Source organism: Colletes gigas, unplaced genomic scaffold (genome assembly GCF_013123115.1).
Source record: "Colletes gigas isolate AHSC1104 unplaced genomic scaffold, ASM1312311v1 Colletes_gigas_Sc00010, whole genome shotgun sequence".
Classification (NCBI taxonomy): domain Eukaryota; kingdom Metazoa; phylum Arthropoda; class Insecta; order Hymenoptera; family Colletidae; genus Colletes; species Colletes gigas.
This window is the reverse complement of record NW_025106639.1, coordinates 4571473-4589608: the sequence shown is the minus strand read 5'-3', so window position 1 is coordinate 4589608 and position 18136 is coordinate 4571473. Positions and strand designations below refer to the sequence as shown.

At 41.2% G+C, this 18136-nt stretch overlaps 5 protein-coding genes across 7 annotated transcripts in view; 3 read left to right on the top strand and 2 right to left on the bottom strand.

The window, feature by feature from the left end:
- Nucleotides 1-115: 115 nt before the first annotated feature.
- On the bottom strand, nt 116-4753 carry LOC122397658 (jmjC domain-containing histone demethylation protein 1-like). 2 transcript variants are annotated; one of them, XM_043396954.1, is made up of 7 exons: nt 4508-4753; nt 4117-4396; nt 3335-4022; nt 2931-3255; nt 2553-2850; nt 2177-2472; nt 116-2102 (listed from the first exon to the last, which is right to left on the bottom strand). In XM_043396954.1, the coding sequence occupies exons 1-7, from the start codon at nt 4547-4549 to the stop codon at nt 1089-1091; spliced, it is 2943 nt and encodes a 980-aa protein (XP_043252889.1). In that variant the 5' UTR covers nt 4550-4753; the 3' UTR covers nt 116-1088. The 2 variants fall into 2 exon arrangements, with proteins under 2 accessions (XP_043252889.1, XP_043252890.1); XM_043396955.1 differs by having other exon boundaries at nt 2553-2814.
- Nucleotides 4754-6985: 2232 nt separating this feature from the next.
- On the top strand, nt 6986-9171 carry LOC122397668 (protein sly1 homolog). Its single transcript, XM_043396971.1, has one exon. It carries the CDS (start codon nt 7160-7162, stop codon nt 9047-9049), a length of 1890 nt encoding a protein of 629 aa, XP_043252906.1. The 5' UTR covers nt 6986-7159; the 3' UTR covers nt 9050-9171.
- A 262-nt stretch (nt 9172-9433) lies between these two features.
- On the top strand, nt 9434-10732 carry LOC122397911 (cilia- and flagella-associated protein 73). Its single transcript, XM_043397408.1, has 4 exons — nt 9434-9549; nt 9699-9987; nt 10065-10304; nt 10391-10732. The coding sequence occupies exons 1-4, from the start codon at nt 9434-9436 to the stop codon at nt 10730-10732; spliced, it is 987 nt and encodes a 328-aa protein (XP_043253343.1).
- Nucleotides 10733-11087: 355 nt separating this feature from the next.
- LOC122397910 (coiled-coil domain-containing protein 63) lies at nt 11088-13430 on the bottom strand. The gene is made up of 6 exons (XM_043397407.1): nt 13080-13430; nt 12677-13011; nt 12129-12352; nt 11798-12060; nt 11381-11670; nt 11088-11268 (listed from the first exon to the last, which is right to left on the bottom strand). The coding sequence occupies exons 1-6, from the start codon at nt 13428-13430 to the stop codon at nt 11088-11090; spliced, it is 1644 nt and encodes a 547-aa protein (XP_043253342.1).
- Nucleotides 13431-15232: 1802 nt separating this feature from the next.
- LOC122397995 (bicaudal D-related protein homolog) overlaps nt 15233-18136 on the top strand; it is a 29734-nt gene continuing 26830 nt past the window's right edge. For both annotated transcript variants that reach the window (XR_006259164.1, XM_043397553.1), the window contains exon 1: nt 15233-17427. Coding sequence is in view for 1 of the 2 variants with exons in the window: in XM_043397553.1 (XP_043253488.1) it covers nt 17107-17427 (321 nt within the window). In the remaining variant the exon portion in view is untranslated. The remainder of the gene's footprint in view (nt 17428-18136) is intronic.

Below are 18136 nucleotides of genomic sequence, written 5' to 3'. Positions count from 1 at the left end.
AAAGGTATTTATAAAATAATCGTATGTACATTCGTTTACATAAAAACATATGACTTTAAGTTTAACATAGCTTCTAGGTCGAAAATTAAAACATTTATGTAATGTACATGTTGATCGGTGTAATATTGATTACCTATCTAATATTATGAAATGGTATAGTTGAATATACTTCATTGCGCGCTTTCATTTCTATAATTAGAATATGAGTTTAGATGGTCAACAGGCTGCTTTAGTTTTGTGACTTTCGCGTTAGTTAGTGATCCTCGCGTTCGAAATTTATTCAAACACACATACAAATAAATATACTTCTCTCTTTCTTTTTCTAGTAATATATCGGCGATTAATAACGTCGATATGCTAATCCGCGGAGTCTTGTCTAGAAGACTACGGACGTTAACGTTTATTCTCTTTACCCGCATTCGTGTTTTTTGCACCCGTATAGAATTATAAAACAAACACTGTACGTTCGCTTTTTTGGCAACGTGACAGCAAAAACTTCTATACCGATGCACCTATGTGTCTTCGATCTAGTAGAATACTGAATATTAAGCGAGTAATGACTTTAGTTACACGATCAGTGTAACGTAGATGAACTTAACATTTCTTTTTGTAAGCCTGTACATAACCTCAATGTGTACTAGACAGGTTAAAAATCGCTATGCTACGACATATTAATCAAACATAAGTATCATTTAAAATTTTCATTACTTATTTAATATCCTGTATTCGTTAAAATATCTCAGGAATATGCACAGAGCTATCCAGGCACAAAGGAAGACAGCATCTATGAAAATTCAAGCAAAGAAAATAAAACATTCCTTGGTCATTTCGAATCATTTACATGTAGTTACTGCCCAGATTGCACAGTGATATCGGTAAAACTGAACATTATGAAATAGAAATCCTACACTAGTCAGGTCCATTTCCTTACATTATGACGACGCAATACGGTGCTGATGCATTTTTACGATAATAAATAATTGCTAATCGATATTCGGCGTTGTCTAATCGTTTATCGTTTTTTCGTGCTTCTATAACGTGACCGAATTGTACTTGAGAAAATGTTCATGGTGGCCAGATATATTATTTCATGTAACTTTAACTTCTGCTTTGAACTTTTTTTCTTCCACCAGCTTAACGTCCGTTACATGCAAATTATGAATACTTTTCGCAGCAAACTTAATTACAGACTGCGTTGAAACTTGAGTGGTGTGTCTTAAGTCCAAACGTTTAAGCACTTTACATCTCACCAAATGATCTAACGTTGTCTCCGTGAGTAGTCTACAATTCGACAAATTCAGTGACGTCAGGTTCGTTACTGTTTGCGCCGATGGAGTTGCTAATTGAGCGACACCAGCGTCTGTAACCCTGCCGCAAGACGAGAGATCCAATGTTTCGAGATAGGGTAAATGTTGAACTATGTATCTCAAAGCTATGTCAGTGATATCGCATCCAGCCAAAGACAAGTTCTTAAGATGTTTTAATCTCGAAGTTTTATCGATTAAACCTGGTCTCGAATCTGTAGGCGGACTGAGGACTTCCCTTAAATTTGAATCATTCAGTCCAGACACATGACTAAGATCTAAGGTAATAAGTGGCGGGCAAGTACAAGTTCTTAAAGCACAGACTCCAGCCCACGTACAACCTTGCACAGATAACGTTCTTAGTTGCGGCAATCTACATAACAGCCAGGCTAATTGTCTTTTAGTGACATTTGTCCAATCGAGGGACAGATGTTCCGGTTGCCGGCGTATAATACCAGTTAAATGTAAAGCTGTCAGGTGAGAATGAGACATGTTCAATTTTCTCCACAAACTAGGATCTATGCTATATCTGGCCCATGTACGGCAAACCAAGGCACAATTCGCCAGGTCCTTTGCATTTAAAAATCTAAAAATAGCAAGTAATGCTGTTTTGTCATACGCTAAAGATTGTCCATTAAAATCGGGCCCTGGTCTTTGAACAGGCGGAAGTGGAACAGGCCTAACTACCACGTGGGGCCTCTTCAATGATTTACTACTTGAACCAGTTAATTGTACAGCTAATTGCGTACGTAAAGCTGTTCGCTGTTCACCCTCAGCCGGTTCTCTGTCATTCCATGCCTGGAATTTTTTTGTATAGAAACCATGAATATTTCGTATTCTTAGACCGTTTCAGATTCCATTTGGGGACTTACATCGCTGGGATCGGATCTTGAACGTTTACTTGGTGTAGTGGCTCGTTCGGAATCTGTTGTCGGTGCTGACGAAGCTGCACTAGATACAGAAAGTTTCCGAGCACGAGCCTTAGGTTGACGTGGTCTGCAGTCTAGATTTCGACCACTTTCGCAACATTCAGGGCACTCCCAACTGTTTGGTAAATCATCGCTAACGGTTATACTTTGATGGCTCAATCCTATGCACTCAGGATGAACAATGTCAAAGCATATCGAACATTCTACTAAACTTGACGGAGCTGTCGGTGTTGGTTTGCCTGTATTAAACATTGAAAATTGAAGTGCTTTTATTTATTATTTTAATAACAGATTAATGATACGCTGATAGTGTAAATACCCATCAAAGGCGCAGGTGGCTGTCCCCAGCCATCCAATCGACAAACTTTACAAGCTGCTGTGACTGGGAGCATAGGCCTCAGACATTGTCTCATTAAGCATGTTTGTTTGGCGCGACCACTTCCACCAAATTTCACCATATCTTGGCAATACATACATTCCCCGCAATCAGTTCGTGTACACGCTTCACACTTTTTACACCTAGTACGTCTTCGCCGCGGGAAAGCTCTTTCGGACTTTTCCTGTGAGTGATGCCTCTGTATCTTTGCAAAACTTTTCTTAGTTACTCTCAAGCGCTCCTGTTACGTAATGCAACAAGATACATGTGAAAATTGAAGAAGCAATAGACTTTTTCAATAAACATGTAAGCATTGCTTACCCTTTCTGCAATTGTCAATGCAGGCGGAGGTGGCAAAACAGGATTTCCTGTTACAGCTGCTTCTGGATTATCATGTCTATGTTGTTCAACTAGACATCGAACATCGTGAATTAAGGCAACAGGATCGCGGATCAGTTCAGGCACATTCTTCTTAGTAGAAGGTAGCAAATGTAAATACATAACTATTGCTTTCAAACCGTGTAATTCAAATGGTGTTAAGTGCAAATGTTGATTGTGTTGTGAAACTAAATGTTGACGTTGTGATTCGGTAATGTCCAGATGACTTCTGTCTAAGAGAACATGTACATACCTCTCCAAAACATACCTACAATAAACACACAAAAATTTATACATGTTCAATTTCGGGAAAAAATTTGTTTGCTCGAGTAATTTTATAATCATACCATAACATTTCAGTGAAAAATGGATATCTGAATTTTTGTGGAACTTTAGTGTGTTCTTCTACTTGTGCAACTTTTAGCTGCTTTTCAATACCAAAACTGTGTAAAAAATTTCCACCAAAAACTAAAGAATCTTGAGGCGTATAAACAGCATGAATCCAACCAGTTGGGATAAACAATGTCATACCAGCTGTTAGACTTATCCTGCCACATCTGTTTACCATGTCTCCAAAGAACACATCTGACTGTTTGCCACTCAATACCCATTCTTGGTAAAGAGCTAAGTTTTTATCAGTAGGTGGAATAAGCCAAAATATTTTTCCACCTCTTAATATATGATACCAAACACTAGTTCCTCCAAAGTCAACATGAAAGTCCGTGTAACAACCTTTTACAGACATCAAACAGTACTTTTGCACTTTTGGATACATCATGTCTTCTAAAAGATTTGTAGATTCCACTTGTGCTTCCTTCAAATGCCTTGGCCACACAACATCAACCCAGTCAATTTGTCTTACCAATGCAGGTGATTGTACATAATTTTCTAATTTGGTATGGCTAAATTCTAAAGATATTACATTTAATAACCGTTCCTTATTAGGATCTTCATAATACTTTTGCCATTCTTTCATTGTCATATCTTCATTCTTTTGTGTGTTAACATCCATTACATCTAATACTCTTTTAGAACCTGGTGAACAGATAATAAATGTTATTCTAGATATAATATAATAAATTATAGATCCGGATTCAAACTATTATTATGAATTACACTTTAAACATACCAACACATGTCCTCACATCATTGACAGAGAAATTTGAACTAGGAACCCGTAATCCTAGTCCAGATTTATCTCTAAAAAGTAATGGTATACTGAGACCATGCTTTTGCAGGTAAGCTAGGTTTAGTTCGGAACCAATCATTTCACGGAATAATCCGGTGAAATTATTAAGATTGTATCTTTCACATTCAATCTTTTCATCGAGTTGAAAAGTTCTGCGACCCTCGATTTCCTCATCGCCTATGGTCCAGTCATCTGTATACAACTTTCTAGTTCTTTCCCGCTATAATCAAATTTTCAACAAATATACGATATTTGTATAAAATTCACGAAAACATTATATAAAACGATTGAGGTTAATGTTAAATCGTAAAGTTATGTTTGGTTTGTTTACCAATTGACGCCTTTTAGGCAGAGAAGTAGAGTCATCGGCCATTGCGGACACGCTGTCAGAAACGTATCACCGAAAACTCATCGAATATTCGAAATATGTTGTTTTATAAAGGTCAGAATAGTTCCTTTAATATTACATAAACGAAATCTCGTTTATTATTTACATGTCACGCGCGATAGCCTAAAGTTAACATCAAACTTCTCTTTAATTTTACTTTCCCAGCAAAACGAAGACGCCATTTTGCTGCCGGCCAATGCTACCAATAAGTACTATAAAAACTGTTTCGAATGGTATTAAATTGTACATATTCCTACATATATTTTAATTTTACATAGCATCGTAATATAAAATTCTATTCATTCTGAAGTTACTATAAATGTAACGTTTTCAATTACGTTATCAAAAATTAATAGTAATAATCTAGAGACTTTGCGTCACATTGAACGACTATTGATGTGCCCTATATTGCAAATATTACGTTCTAGTTTCTAGCAGTGATGCCAGATCGAGCACCGGGTGCAATACTCACACTATGTCAGTTCACGCATACGTGACCTCGTAGAGTTTCGGAAAGTCGACAAAGGCAAACTGACACATGCTCTCTTTCTCGATTCTCCGAAGCTACCCGAAGTAATTTCGGATCGCCTCGTGAGAGTCGAGAGAGAAAGGCTCACATTAATTTTTATATGTATATTATTTCAGATATCACTTCTGATATATCTGGCAACGTGTAACCATTACTACTGGCTACTGCCTGCCTCTTCCAGTCTCTGCTGGCTTCTGCTGGCCTCTGCTGACCACTACTGACCACTCCTGATACTTCTGACAACGTATAACGATTACTACTTGTTACTGCTTGACACTGCTGGTCTCTGCTTGCCCCTGCTGTCCCCTGCTGACCCCTGCTGACCACAGCTGACCACTGCTGACCACTGCTGACCACTACTGACCTTTGTTATCAACTTCTGACATGATGTATAAGTATTCAAGCCTTGTATAATGTAAATCTATGGCAATAAATGATATAATTTAACAGAATTCTATGTGTTCTCATCATTTTTACCCTTCTTTTCCTCTCCAAATCATTGCCTTAGTTTTAAGAGACCGTTTTACCGGTTAATATTGAATTCCCAAAGTGTCCAGCTCTCTTTTTTTCTTTGTAACCGTCACTCTCGTACCTGTTGGCAAAATCGAGAATTCATTTTTTTCGTCAAAAAATTTTTGCTCGAAAATTTCGCCGATTTCCCAAAAAGTCCTGAAACAACTGGAAAGTCCTGAAACAGCTGGAAAGTCCTGAAACAGCTGAAAAGTCCTGAAACGACTTTTAATTTTGGAAATCCCGAACCAGTTGGAAAGTCCTGAAACAATTGGAAAGTCCTGAAACAGCTGGAAAGTCCTGAAACGACTTTTAATTTTGGGAATCCCGAACCAGTTGGAAAGTCCTGAAACAATTGGAAAGTCTTAAAACAGCTGGAAAGCCCTGAAACAGCTGGAAAGTCCTGGAATTTCTTGGAAACCCTGAATTTTTAGCAAAGTTCTGAGTTTCAGGACTTTCCAGTTGTTTCAGGACTTTCCAGCTGTTTCAGGACTTTCCAGTTGTTTCAGGACCTTCCAGCTGGTTTGGGACTTCCAAAGGGGTTCAGGGAAACCAAGGCGTTTCAGGGAGTCTTATAACTAAGGTAATGATTTGGAGAGGAAAAGAAAGGTAAAAAATGATGAGAACTCATAGAATTCTTTGTAATTATATCATTTATTGTCATAGATTTACATTATACAATGTTTTAATACATATATATCATGGCAGAAGTTGTTAACAAGGGTCAGCAGTGGTCAGCAGTGGTCAGCAGGGGATAGCAGGGGATAGTAGAGGCCTGCAGAGGCATGCAGAGGCATGCAGAGACAAGCGGAGACCGGCTGGGGCAAGCAGGAATCATTATACATTGTCGGAAGTATCAGGGGTGGTCAGCAGTGGTCAGCAGAGGCCAGCAGAGGCCAGCAGAGGCCAGCGGAGGCCAGTAGAAGCCAGCAGTGGCAAACAGTGGCAAGCAGAGATCAGCAGGGGCAAGTAATAGGAAGTTGTAATCGTTATACGTTGTCAGAAGTAACAGGAGTGGTCAGCAGTGGTCAGCAGGGGCCAGCGGAAGCAGGCAGAAGTCGTTAGTAATGGTTATACGTTGTCAGAAATATAAGCGGAGGTTAGGAGAGGCCAACAGAGGCTGGGCAGTCGAGACTTGGAATCGTATGCCGTCGACGTGAGGTCGAATGTTAGTTGTTCAAGTGTGAGGAGCCAAATGTGAGCCTTTCTCTCTCGACTCTCACGAGGCGGTCCGAAATTACTTCGGGCAGTTTCGGAGAATCGAGAGAGAGAGCATGTATCATTTTGCCTTTGTCGACTTTCCGACACTCTACGAACTCACGTTCGCGTGATCTGGCATTGTGTGAGTAGTGCACCCGGTGCTCGATCTGGCATCACTGGTTAATAGTCGAATGTTGACATATTTATTTGGAATATGGTGTTTTCGACGTTTTGTTTCTTTACGTATTCTTGAAATTATACATTGACTTTCTAAAAGCTTGTACCCACGAGTATCAAAATAGCTGTAACAGTAAGAAACTATTTTTTGAAAGGTGTTTGTTACAAACGAGTTAACCATGATGAGCCTTCGTGACAGGCAAATAAGTGCTTTAAAACAGATGTTAAACTTAAATCAAGCTGAACAAAAATTAGAGGAAGCAATACCGACATGGAAGCTTTTAATTTATGATAGACTTGGTCAAGACATTATTTCACCTTTAATATCTGTGAAGGAACTCAGGGAGCTTGGTATTACACTCCATATGCAATTACATTCCGACAGAGATTCTATTCCTGAGGTACCAGCTATTTACTTTTGTGCCCCAACGGATGAAAATCTTGGTAGGATCGGTCAAGATTTACAAAATGGTTTATATGATATATATCATTTAAACTTTATATCACCGATATCTAGACAAAAAATGGAAGATTTAGCAGCTGCAGCATTACTTGGAGGTGTAGTGTCAAGTATCCATAAAGTATTCGATCAATATTTAAATTTTATATCACTAGAGGATGATCTATTCATTCTCAGACATCAAAATAGCGATGTCATATCATATCATGCTATTAATCGTGGTGAAATAAAAGACACTGAAATGGAATCGGTAATGGAAATTATAGTTGATTGTTTATTCTCTGTGTTTGTTACATTGGGAACTGTTCCAATTATAAGGTGTCCAAGAGGCAATGCTGCAGAAATGGTTGCTAAAATGGTCCATAAAAAGTTAAAAGAAAATGTTTGGGACCCAAGGAATAATTTATTTGAAAGTAAAACGACTGGTCACTATAGTTTTCAAAGACCACTTCTCATCATATTAGATCGTAATGTAGACATGGCTACACCCTTACATCATACATGGACCTATCAAGCACTGGCACACGATGTATTGGAAATGGCATTAAACAGATTAGTTGTCGAGGAAAATGTAGGAAGATCTCCTGCAGGTGGAACACGTTCAAAAACTAGAGCCTATGAACTAGATAATAGAGACAGATTTTGGTACCAACATAAAGGTAGCCCATTTCCTAGAGTAGCAGAAGCCATACAGGAAGAATTAGAACAATACCGTACTTTTGAAGAGGATGTTAAGAAACTTAAATCTACAATGGGTATAGACAATGAGAATGAGGTAGCAATATCAATGGTGTCTAGTAATACAGCACGTTTGACCAGTGCTGTAAATTCTCTACCACAACTCATGGAAATGAAACGCTTAATCGACATGCATACATCAATTGCAACAGGTATTTTAAATTTTATAAAATCTCGAAGACTGGATACATTCTTTGAATTGGAAGAGAAAATCATGAGTAAGCAAACATTGGATAGAAGTGTACTTGAAACAATAAGTGATCCAGATTGCGGTACTCCCGAAGATAAATTACGTCTTGCTATTATATATTATATTTGTACAAACATGTCAGATGCTGACTATAATCAGCTTGAAGCAGCATTGACCACTGCTGGATGTGACTTAAATCCCTTAATATATACAAAAAGATTGAAAAGTTACACCAGAATAGCAGAAATCCAAAATAGTTACGAAGGTGGTGGAACTAAAACAGTTAGTATGTTTTCAAAGCTTATGAATCAGGGATCATCGTTTGTAATGGAGGGAGTTAAGAATTTAGTTGTTAAGAAACATAATTTACCTGTTACAAAAATAGTCGACGAATTAATGGAATCTCGACAATCATCGCAAACGGATGATTATTGTTACCTAGATCCGAAACAGCGGAAGCAAACGGAAGTAATGCCAAAGAATCGACCGACATTCCAAGATGTAATTGTTTTTATCGTTGGCGGCGGAAATTACATAGAATACCAAAATCTAATGGATTATGTGAAACAGAAAAGTGGGGCAGGGGTTTATAAACGAATCACGTATGGTTCAACAACGTTTATTAACGCAAAACAACTGCTCAAGCAGCTCTCGTTACTTGGGCAAGAAGTTCACTCGTAATTCTTGCAAATTATACAATTGACATTCGACAAAAATGTATATTTATCGTCTCATTTCTTATGGCGTACGCTAATTTTTCCTATTGTTGTTAATGCCTTCTTGTAAAAATGTAAAATAAATAAAATGCGATTAATTATTTTAGATACAATTTTTCTAGGTATATTTACCCGCCCTCTATAATTTTCGTGTTTGAATTTGTTAGAACATTCTATCGCGTCGTTAATTCTGGGGACTTTTTAACGGTAAGAAAACAAACCTGTATTTCAAATTGTTTGATCAATGAGTGCACAATTAACTAGCGTCGTTTTGTGCTCTATTAAAAATTCACTCCGTACTATATAGAAATATTCAAATCCTTCGGCATCGAGTTCACTAAAATTAAAAATGGCGTCGAAACAGGAAGGAGTAAAGAATTTCGTACGGCGAGCTGTTATCGTGACAGACCCACAGAAAGCTGTCACGGAGTTCTTTTTGTCTAAGCAAGAAGACCGGAATATTAAGTAACGTTCCACATCAATGCAAATTATTTTTTACGGTTGATGCATGATACGTTATATCTACTTTCTGTATTCTTTTATTTTGCATTTGGTAACAAGTAGAAGTATGTTTCTTTCGAATAAGGAGAATCGTATGCTCTTTGATGCGTTAGAAAGTATCCCGAATGGGATAAACCAAGAAGTTTTCCGGCGTCGAAAGTGGTGAGGGCACATTCTGAATTGGAAAAGATCAAAGAGGTATTGCGCGCGAAATGGGCCGAACAAGAGGAAAAGCGGGAATACATGGACGAACAGTGGGAAGGGATGAGGCAGCGGGAATTAATTTTTCGAGAGTCGTTTATAAAGTTCAATAGATTTGTCAGGGAGAATCAGGAGAAACGGGATCGGGCGGAAGTTAGAATTAAAGAAGAACGCGAGCGTCAACGGGGACGACAGGAAGAAGTAAAATATTAAAATAGAGTTAAATAAAAATCGCTTCGAAAGAGAACTGTTTACTTAACGAAGGGCATGGTTTTCAGATCGAGGACTTGACCAAAAAGCTGAGTCACTTGATAAACGTTCGAGAAAAAATGAAGGAATACGTAGAGAAACATAAAAAGTATCAAAATTATTTAGAGAGAGTGATCCTCGAGACAGGGGAGTTCCAATCGATCAACGAGATCTTTAATCGTTACGAGACTTTAATCGAGGCAAGATTGATATTGTCCGAGCATCAAGACAAGAACCTTCAAGCGTTGGAGGAGACGGGAACGGAAATAGTAAACGCTTTCTTTCAGTATGAACTACATTACCGTCGCGTTTGTAATTACAGTTGCGAAAAGAACGAACCTCCATTTTGTTGCAGTATCAAATGACTGACATAAAGAGTCAAAAGTTTATGGGACTGAACACTAAATTGGCGAAACTGCAGGGTAGGCAGGACAGAGCGGAAGCGAAAGCTCTGAAATGGGAAACGATCGTGTCGAAAATAAAAGCGAGCGCCGCGGAGAAAAATTTGAGGCACACTCAGGTAAAAACGTGTTGCTGGAATTTGTACCAGCAGATCTGCAAGAGAAAGGGTATACCTGTTAGCGTGGGCAAGGAGGATGTCGAGCAACAGCTGGATCACATTAAACGAACTATTCTCGAATTGAAGCGGATCATCAAAGTCGCGAAGAAACGTGCGATGAAGGAAGTGGAATCATAATCGTTGACTGGCTTTTAACTGTTTATAAATAAATATATTTTATCGGAAAGAAGGAAGGTATATACTAATAAATACACTATTACTGTTTAAAGATAAATTAAAGTCAAATTACAATTAATATCTAATATAAGATGGTAGTATCTTTCTTTTGTTGTAAATAAAATATATCCGTCGAGTGGATGGTATAAGGCGGGTATTAAAATTCTGCTTTCGTCCATGAAAATTCATAAGAAACTAGTTTTATTGGTTGCACCATAGTTCGCGTCATTACGCCAACGATGAAACCAATCGCGTGTCTCGTATTTTGTGAGTGGTAACAAGTCTCTGCCCGATTAAAGAATTTTCTTCCATTATTTTATTGATATCTCTTTTGTATGATTTTTCTAGCCGCCGGTAAGTGACAGCCGGATATGTTATGCAGTAGATCGGAATAGTCTTGTTCGAGCCTTTCTTTTAACTTTTTAGTGGCTTCGTCGCGTGTCAGCGGCTGCTCCAGACCTTCGTGTACCATTTGTAATTCTTCCTTTTCGACGCATCTGTGCAATTTAATTGGTTTCGCAACAGTTAATTAGGATTAGTTAGGATGTTGTGATTGTTAAAGGAGAACGGAGGAAGGCGAGGAGGCTGTATACGGGATTAAGGACTTACAGGGCACAAGGTTGGGTACGAGCGATGTATTTTATAGGGGGAACTTTCAATCTGGGTCGTTTGTCTTCGTCGAGTCGCAGATGCTGCGATTTGGTAGCCTTGTCCATCCAATACACTTTGTGGAACATTTCCGTGATACGTTTTTCAATGATACCCAGATACAACATAACGTTGCTCGTTGTTATCTGCTCGTTGTCGCCCAGCAACTCTAAAATCGGCGCATTGTCGCAGCGTATCGCTTTGAACAGAGAATCTATTCCTTTCAGCAGCTTCTCCACCACGTCGTTGCACTGAAACAGATATCGCGTGCGGATTCGTTTAAAGTAGAACAAATACTTGTTTAAGCGTATTATCTATTTGATCACGGAATTCGAAATTATAGGCTTTCGATATCCGATAGGATTACTGAAGCATCACCTCTGTCAGACTTTCTTCAGCCGTGTCGGCGAGAGCTGTCTGCTCTTCAAGTTCTGTCTGAAGCTTCTCCAATGTCTCGGTTTGCTGTGCACCACGACGTTCAGTTTCGATATTCGCCTCGTCTATGGCCGCTGTCAGCTGTATCATCCTAGTCTGCAGACTCTCCAGCTCGTCGTTCAATTCGTTTACGTAACTGAACAAAGCAAAGTTCTCTTCTTCTTGCTTAATGAAATGCGCCGTGAGCTTGTCAATATCTTGCTGACCTAAAGAATGCAACAAAAAATTGATTGTCTTTAAACCCTGGTGTCGATCAGAGGAGAATGTTGAGTACCAGTGAATTCTTTGATCATCTGTAGAATTTGCTTGTAATTAGCAATCATATTTTGTTTCTCTTCCATCTTTGCTTTCTTCTCGGCTGCACGTTTCGCGTTCAGATCGGCCATTTCGCGATGCTGTCCCTTTACAGCGAGGAACTCTTGAAGCTTCATCTCGTTATCCATCGTTCTCTGCAGCTCGCACATTTCCGATACGTGGGCTTTCAGATCTCTCATTCCCCTTCAAAGAAACGAAGTTTCTGTTACACGATTATATATCATTACCGGAAGTAAAGAGAGCGCAACCGGTTCCAAAGTTTCGACGAATAAAATATCGAATAAACGATCGAGAAGCGAGATCACCGGATATTACCACGCGCCAATGAATCCCGATCGTTGCTCTCGGTTCCGAGTTTCTAATTCAGCGACCGATACATAATTCATACCGGGCGAAATGCGAATAACTTTCAGGTTGTTAATGCAATTCTCAGAATTACGAGGCCAACGATCCGATATTTCGTAGCTCCTGCCAGCTAATTGGGCAAAAGTTGTTACGATCTCGTACCTCTCGCGAAGGGCTTGAATCTTGTTCAATTCCTCGTCCCTTTGATTGAACGCGATGGTAGCCTGCTCTATCAGATCGTTGATAATTTGCTTCCCACTGTTTAATTGGCCGATCAATTTGTTCCAAATCGTCGTAAATTGCGCCCTCTCCTTGAGCAACTCGTCGATCTCGTTCCGTAGTTTCTCGTTTTGAGCGATCACGAGGTTGAACCTTTTCGTCGCCACTTCAAGGCGATTCTCCAACACCGTCATCGTTTTATCGCGTTGCAAAGAAATCTCGTTGAGTTGCGCGTCCGATCGGACTTTCATTTTCAAGCTCGTAACTTCCTTCGACAACTAAAGAAGATTGGCTGTTTATTTGAACAGTTGCACGCTGCAGCCGTAACAGCTAGCGATTTACGAACCTCGTTTATGTGAACGTCTAGCTCCGCTATTTCCTCTTTCTCCGCTTTAATCGTGTCTTCGTACTTCGATTGCAGCGTTAAAAGACACTTCAACTTCTCCTCCAATTCTTCGTCCTCGCGAGCGAACGTTTTCGAGTTCGCGGTCTTAATGCGAAGCACAAGCTCTGCCTTCTCGATCTCCAAACGATCGACCATGTTCAATTGATTCCGAAGCTGCAATCTCGCATCCCCCACGCAAGCTGCTCGATCATTCTCCATTATTCTGTACTGTCTCTTCAGCCTCGAAAGTTCGGCCTGCGCCATCGTCTCGAGCTCCTGCTCGTCCGGTGTGTGATGTGGCTTCTGCGCCATTTTCAAGCTCTACTTTTGACACCTGTTACCTTGACAAATTTTAACGGTACACCAGCCCCATTATACGCGTTGAATTCTTACTTTAAACAATGACAAACAGAAAACGAAATGACCTTACGGATGGCGTATTAGGGTGTTCCAGAAAATATTGCGCATTTTAGTCACCTTCAGTAGTGGATCCTGGCACATGGAAGTCTAAAACTAATTCTCATCGTAACTTTGAACGGAACTTTTCTTTTCTGAAATATTTTATAAAAGGTAAACAGTTATTATCAGGAAAATATTCTATTCTCCTCGAGACAAATACATTTATCCGATTGCAATAAACCATATCATTTTGAAACGTGCAATATTTTCTGAAATACCCCAATAGAACAATATGCAATTTTATTTGCAGAAACTTTATTTGCGTACTACTTGTAAACTAATAGGTTATCGCGACTCACTATTTATTAAAACATTCGCTGGAAGCTGTGCCCGCAGGATCAATAAGTTTTGTGGAATTCAACGTAGTCTTCGTTTGTATCTTCCACGCCTTCCACGTCGATGATCTCGAGGACCCACGGTGGGGAGGAAAACACTCTCCAGACGTGATGCTCGATGACGTTCATCGGCGACATTTGAGAAAGACATCTGCCACCCTGTATAGCTTCGCCAGCTGTATGCGTGGCAGCGTTGTTCTTGTTGGTGCTTCCGGTTGCCAAGCACCCTCTCAGGTGTGTATAGCGAGACGAAGGCTCACATTTGCCTTCTCGCTCTTGAACAACTGAAATCCGACCTCATGTCAACGGCATTCGATTTGGAATCTCGACTGACCAGGCATTTTTATTTTACGACCCATGTAGGCTCACGTATGCAAAGTACCATAATGAAAAACAAAATTTTGCAAAATTTTTATTACGGAAATACACGTCTTAAGACTCCCTGATCATATTTTAATTATTGAAAAAAAAGAAATTTTTTTTATTATTCCTATGTATGAGCGTACATTGTATGCATATTATGTCAGATATACGCATTACTATTAGCTACTGCCAGCCTCTCCCAGCCTTCTCAGACTAATGACTCCATCTCCTCATTCTATATCAGCGGTTGCCCCTATCCGCCACCTGGGGGGGTTACCACCCCTGCCACTTGGACTACCAAACTTTCGAAAAAAGAATTCGAGGAGGTGGACTTTACCGACGAAATTAAAAAATTTCAAATCATTCTGAAAAAATTATATTCAGTTGCGGGGGTCGATTGCAATAATTTTTGGTGAATACACATACCCTCGAAATCCTACGCGTTTTCGAGAAAAAAATTCTTTTCCCGAAAATACAATGTAAAAAAACCTGGCGGGAAAACGTCCAAGTTTGTCGTGAAATAATTCGCTGTCTACGACGCTAGATGGCAGCCATTTTTCTACCTTTTAGTCATTATGCTTATAAGCGCGGATCTTAGAAAATACGGGAGAACTCAACCTGTGTCTAGAGAAGCTTTTATTATTCAGATTCGATGTTTAAACAATTTCCGTTAAACGTATCCTAGCAATAAAGAAAATGTTAGCTCCAATTCTTCTAATATGCCAAACCCTAAATTCTACCACAGACGAGGTCGTCTGTGTTAAAACTTTATTCCAAAGCGACGCTCGTAATCGGTAACAGGCAAGCGTAGGTGGATCATGCATTAAACACGATCCATAGATTTCGTGAGATCGAGTCAGGTGGCGGTTCGACCAGGTGGGTCAAATGGTGGGGGGAACGCTCGGTGGCGGGTACGGGCGACAAGGGAGAGGTTAGTATGCCTCCAGAGGGGAAGGTCGGCAGGTCGATTGTTTCGTACCCGGATACAAACGAGCATTCCACGTTAAGTTTCCTCGCATTTCCCGCGCGTCCGTTTACGATTATGACTCGAAAACGAAAGAGCAGTGTCGCGCGTACCGCGGCGTCGTAAAAAAAATAATGTTTTATGCAACGAGCCTCGCGAGACACCTCGCGACGCGGAACGATCGAAAAATTCGGATGGCTCTCGAGCGAATTTAGCGGTACGAGTGAACGTTTTCGTAGCGAGACGGTCCCGTGTAGAGCGAATTACTTTCAGCCGTAGGCCTCGGAGGTGGGAGGATTTCTACCTGGAGGTAGAGGAGTACCGAGCCACACGATTCCGTAATATTTATTTTCCACTGGCGGCCAGTGAGTCACTACCTGGCCGGCCACGGTACGGCGAGCTGGTCGCGTCGCGTGTCCGTGTTCCTCTGCGCGTGTTTGTTGCAAACAGTGTGTTCACGGTGACGTTTTCGAGCCAGTCCGCGACTCCGAACGAAGAAAGGACCCGCATACGCGTATCGTCGGATGTTATAAGAAATATATAAATCGAAATCTCGAGTACGATGCCGGTGGCGGTCGACGTCGCGTTTATCGTTTTTTAACGATAGCTCGAAACGATTCTAGCACCTGCTATGTCGCGAAGGTTACATCGATATCCGTAGAAACGGAACGCAAACAACGAACGAACGTCACCCGTTCGTTGGCGTGTCCGCTCGACGTTGGACGTGCCCGATTCCACCGCCGTGCAGAACAGTTTCTCGCTGACAGTTTCGATAAAGTTAACCCGTGCACTCATTGTTCACGCGTTTCGTCGAACGGTGGAGTTTTTATTTCGTGCGTGTGCCGCGCCTGGAAACGAGCCTCGAGGAGAAGCAGAGCGGTTACGTTCGTACGGTATATCGATACCCGTGTTTCGAAGCGCGGTTACATTGTTGACTTTCTATCGGAGAAGCAGGAATAGCTGCCTCGAGGTTCGCGTGTAGTGACGAGGAAACGGAGCAGAACAACGGAATTAGTCCCGTAACAGTTTACCCCGTTTTTTTTTCCGCGCGCGAACCCATGCATTGACAATCGATCGATCGCCGGTTCGCGAATTTTTCCATTTCGATCGGCGTTTTCGGTGTGCATCGACAGTGTCAAGATTCACGATAACGCGTGGAAAGCAACGCGAATTAATGGATTACGTCGAGTATAATCACAGCTGATCGTTTCCGGTAGAGACTTTAACGATCGTCCGGAGAACCTGTTTGAATTCCGATGGTATTGCGCGGCGACGAGGTGGCCGTCAGGGAAAAAGTGAACTTTCGTTTTGTATTTACTCTAAATCGCTACGAAACGCAATTTGTCAACATCGTTCGAAGGTGACCGCGATCGTGACTCACAAGATCGTCGATCTCGTTTACGTTATTCCATTAAATTTACGAAACGGCTCGTCGCGCTCGAACAAAGCCAAAGGCGGACGACGTTGACGAAACTATCTTCGATCCGTGGCTGATAAGCGACGTTATCGCGACACGGCGTTCCCCCGAGCAAAACCGAGAACGAGTTAAGCGTCGCGTGCACACGAGCCTGCACATCTCTGTCGCGTGATCGATACCGTTCCCGTACACGCATCGATTCTCGATTTCGCCTCGAACCGGTGCCAATTTCAAAACGCGCGGGAAACGCCTGACCGTCGCGGTGCTCCTCGAACGTACCCTTCCGGCTATGCATGAATTTTTCAACGACGATCAATCGCGATATGAACGCCGTGGCAGCGAATCGCCAGCGGGGAAGTAGTTAGCGTTATTGTTCGCGTTACGTGTGTTACAAATGGTTTTGACGCACGACCGGTCGGCCGCCTGGTCCCGCGTTTGTCGTTATCGCGAATGACAGTAAAGGTCACGGTTTGGCCTGACACCCGACGTTCGACTGTGAACCGTACGCGAAACAGAACGCGTACAGCCACGATGCTGCCGAAAAAGGAAGGGCAACCGGAGCCCTACGCTCTCGAGGACATGATCTCGGATCTTCAAGCGCGAAGGCACTCCCTGGACCACGAGGACCTCGAGGACCCGGTCGAACTCTTGAAAAAACGCGACAGGGATTTGGTGTTGGCCGCAGAACTAGGCAAAGCCCTCCTCGAGAGGAACCAAGAGTTGACCAAGCAGAGCGAGGACCTCCGCGAAGAGTACTCGTCGAAACTAGAGGTCAGCGTTTTCGATATTAAAAGTAAATTGAATAATCTTTCTCCTCCCTGCGATGATTTTGAATTGAAATATTTCTGGCTCGCGCAACACCGCGCATCAAGTTGTCTTTGCCCGCGTGTTACGGACATTAGGACCCATTAGGTACCAGAGTAACCGTGAAATGCACGTATTTTTCTCGTAATTCCCAACGTTGGAAACATGTCTGAATTTCAATTGATTTCTTACTGTTATGTAATAAATTAATAAAACATTGTTAGAGTGAATCACAACGGTAGTCACTGTAGAACAATAAAAATTAGCCTTTCATTGAGGAAAGAGAGATAAGGAACGTTGATTAGGGCACTCACGAATCGATATCTCGAACGTTATAGTATTTTACTACTCGAGTTATCACTAGCGCCCGGAGTCGAGCACATTTCGTTCCCAAACAACAAATATAATGTTCAACTCGTTCGCAAACTAGCTTTTCCTTGTGGCTTTGCAAATACAAAGTGATTATTTTTCAGCGCGCTAATTTTAATCCATCGTTCTGCGTTGTATCTTCGCAGATAAACAGAGAATCTGATAACACAGATACGACCAAGGTAGTCTGTTTAATGCAGTAGGAGAAGAGGGGGCGTTGATTGATATAGCACGATAAAAACATCGTTTTTGCTCCGTGGTAACCGGTGTACACTCGGTTTAAAATGTTCGAATCGAACGAGGAGGC

Bases quoted from the DNA above. Each gene is read 5' to 3' on its own strand.
- LOC122397658 (XM_043396954.1), bottom strand. From the start codon at position 4,549: ATGGCCGATGACTCTACTTCTCTGCCTAAAAGGCGTCAATTG. The intron at 4,397-4,507 runs GTAAACAAACCA...ATTTGATTATAG, and splicing joins TGCCTAAAAGGCGTCAATTG to CGGGAAAGAACTAGAAAGTT. The intron at 2,103-2,176 runs GTAAGTCCCCAA...AAAAAATTCCAG, and splicing joins CAAGATCCGATCCCAGCGAT to GCATGGAATGACAGAGAACC.
- LOC122397668 (XM_043396971.1), top strand. From the start codon at position 7,160: ATGATGAGCCTTCGTGACAGGCAAATAAGTGCTTTAAAACAGATGTTA.
- LOC122397911 (XM_043397408.1), top strand. From the start codon at position 9,434: ATGGCGTCGAAACAGGAAGGAGTAAAGAATTTCGTACGGCGAGCTGTT. The intron at 9,988-10,064 runs GTAAAATATTAA...CATGGTTTTCAG, and splicing joins AACGGGGACGACAGGAAGAA to ATCGAGGACTTGACCAAAAA. The intron at 10,305-10,390 runs GTAAACGCTTTC...ATTTTGTTGCAG, and splicing joins AGGAGACGGGAACGGAAATA to TATCAAATGACTGACATAAA.
- LOC122397910 (XM_043397407.1), bottom strand. From the start codon at position 13,430: ATGGCGCAGAAGCCACATCACACACCGGACGAGCAGGAGCTCGAGACG. The intron at 12,353-12,676 runs GTACGAGATCGT...GTTTCTTTGAAG, and splicing joins ATTCAAGCCCTTCGCGAGAG to GGGAATGAGAGATCTGAAAG. The intron at 12,061-12,128 runs GTACTCAACATT...TGCATTCTTTAG, and splicing joins GATGATCAAAGAATTCACTG to GTCAGCAAGATATTGACAAG.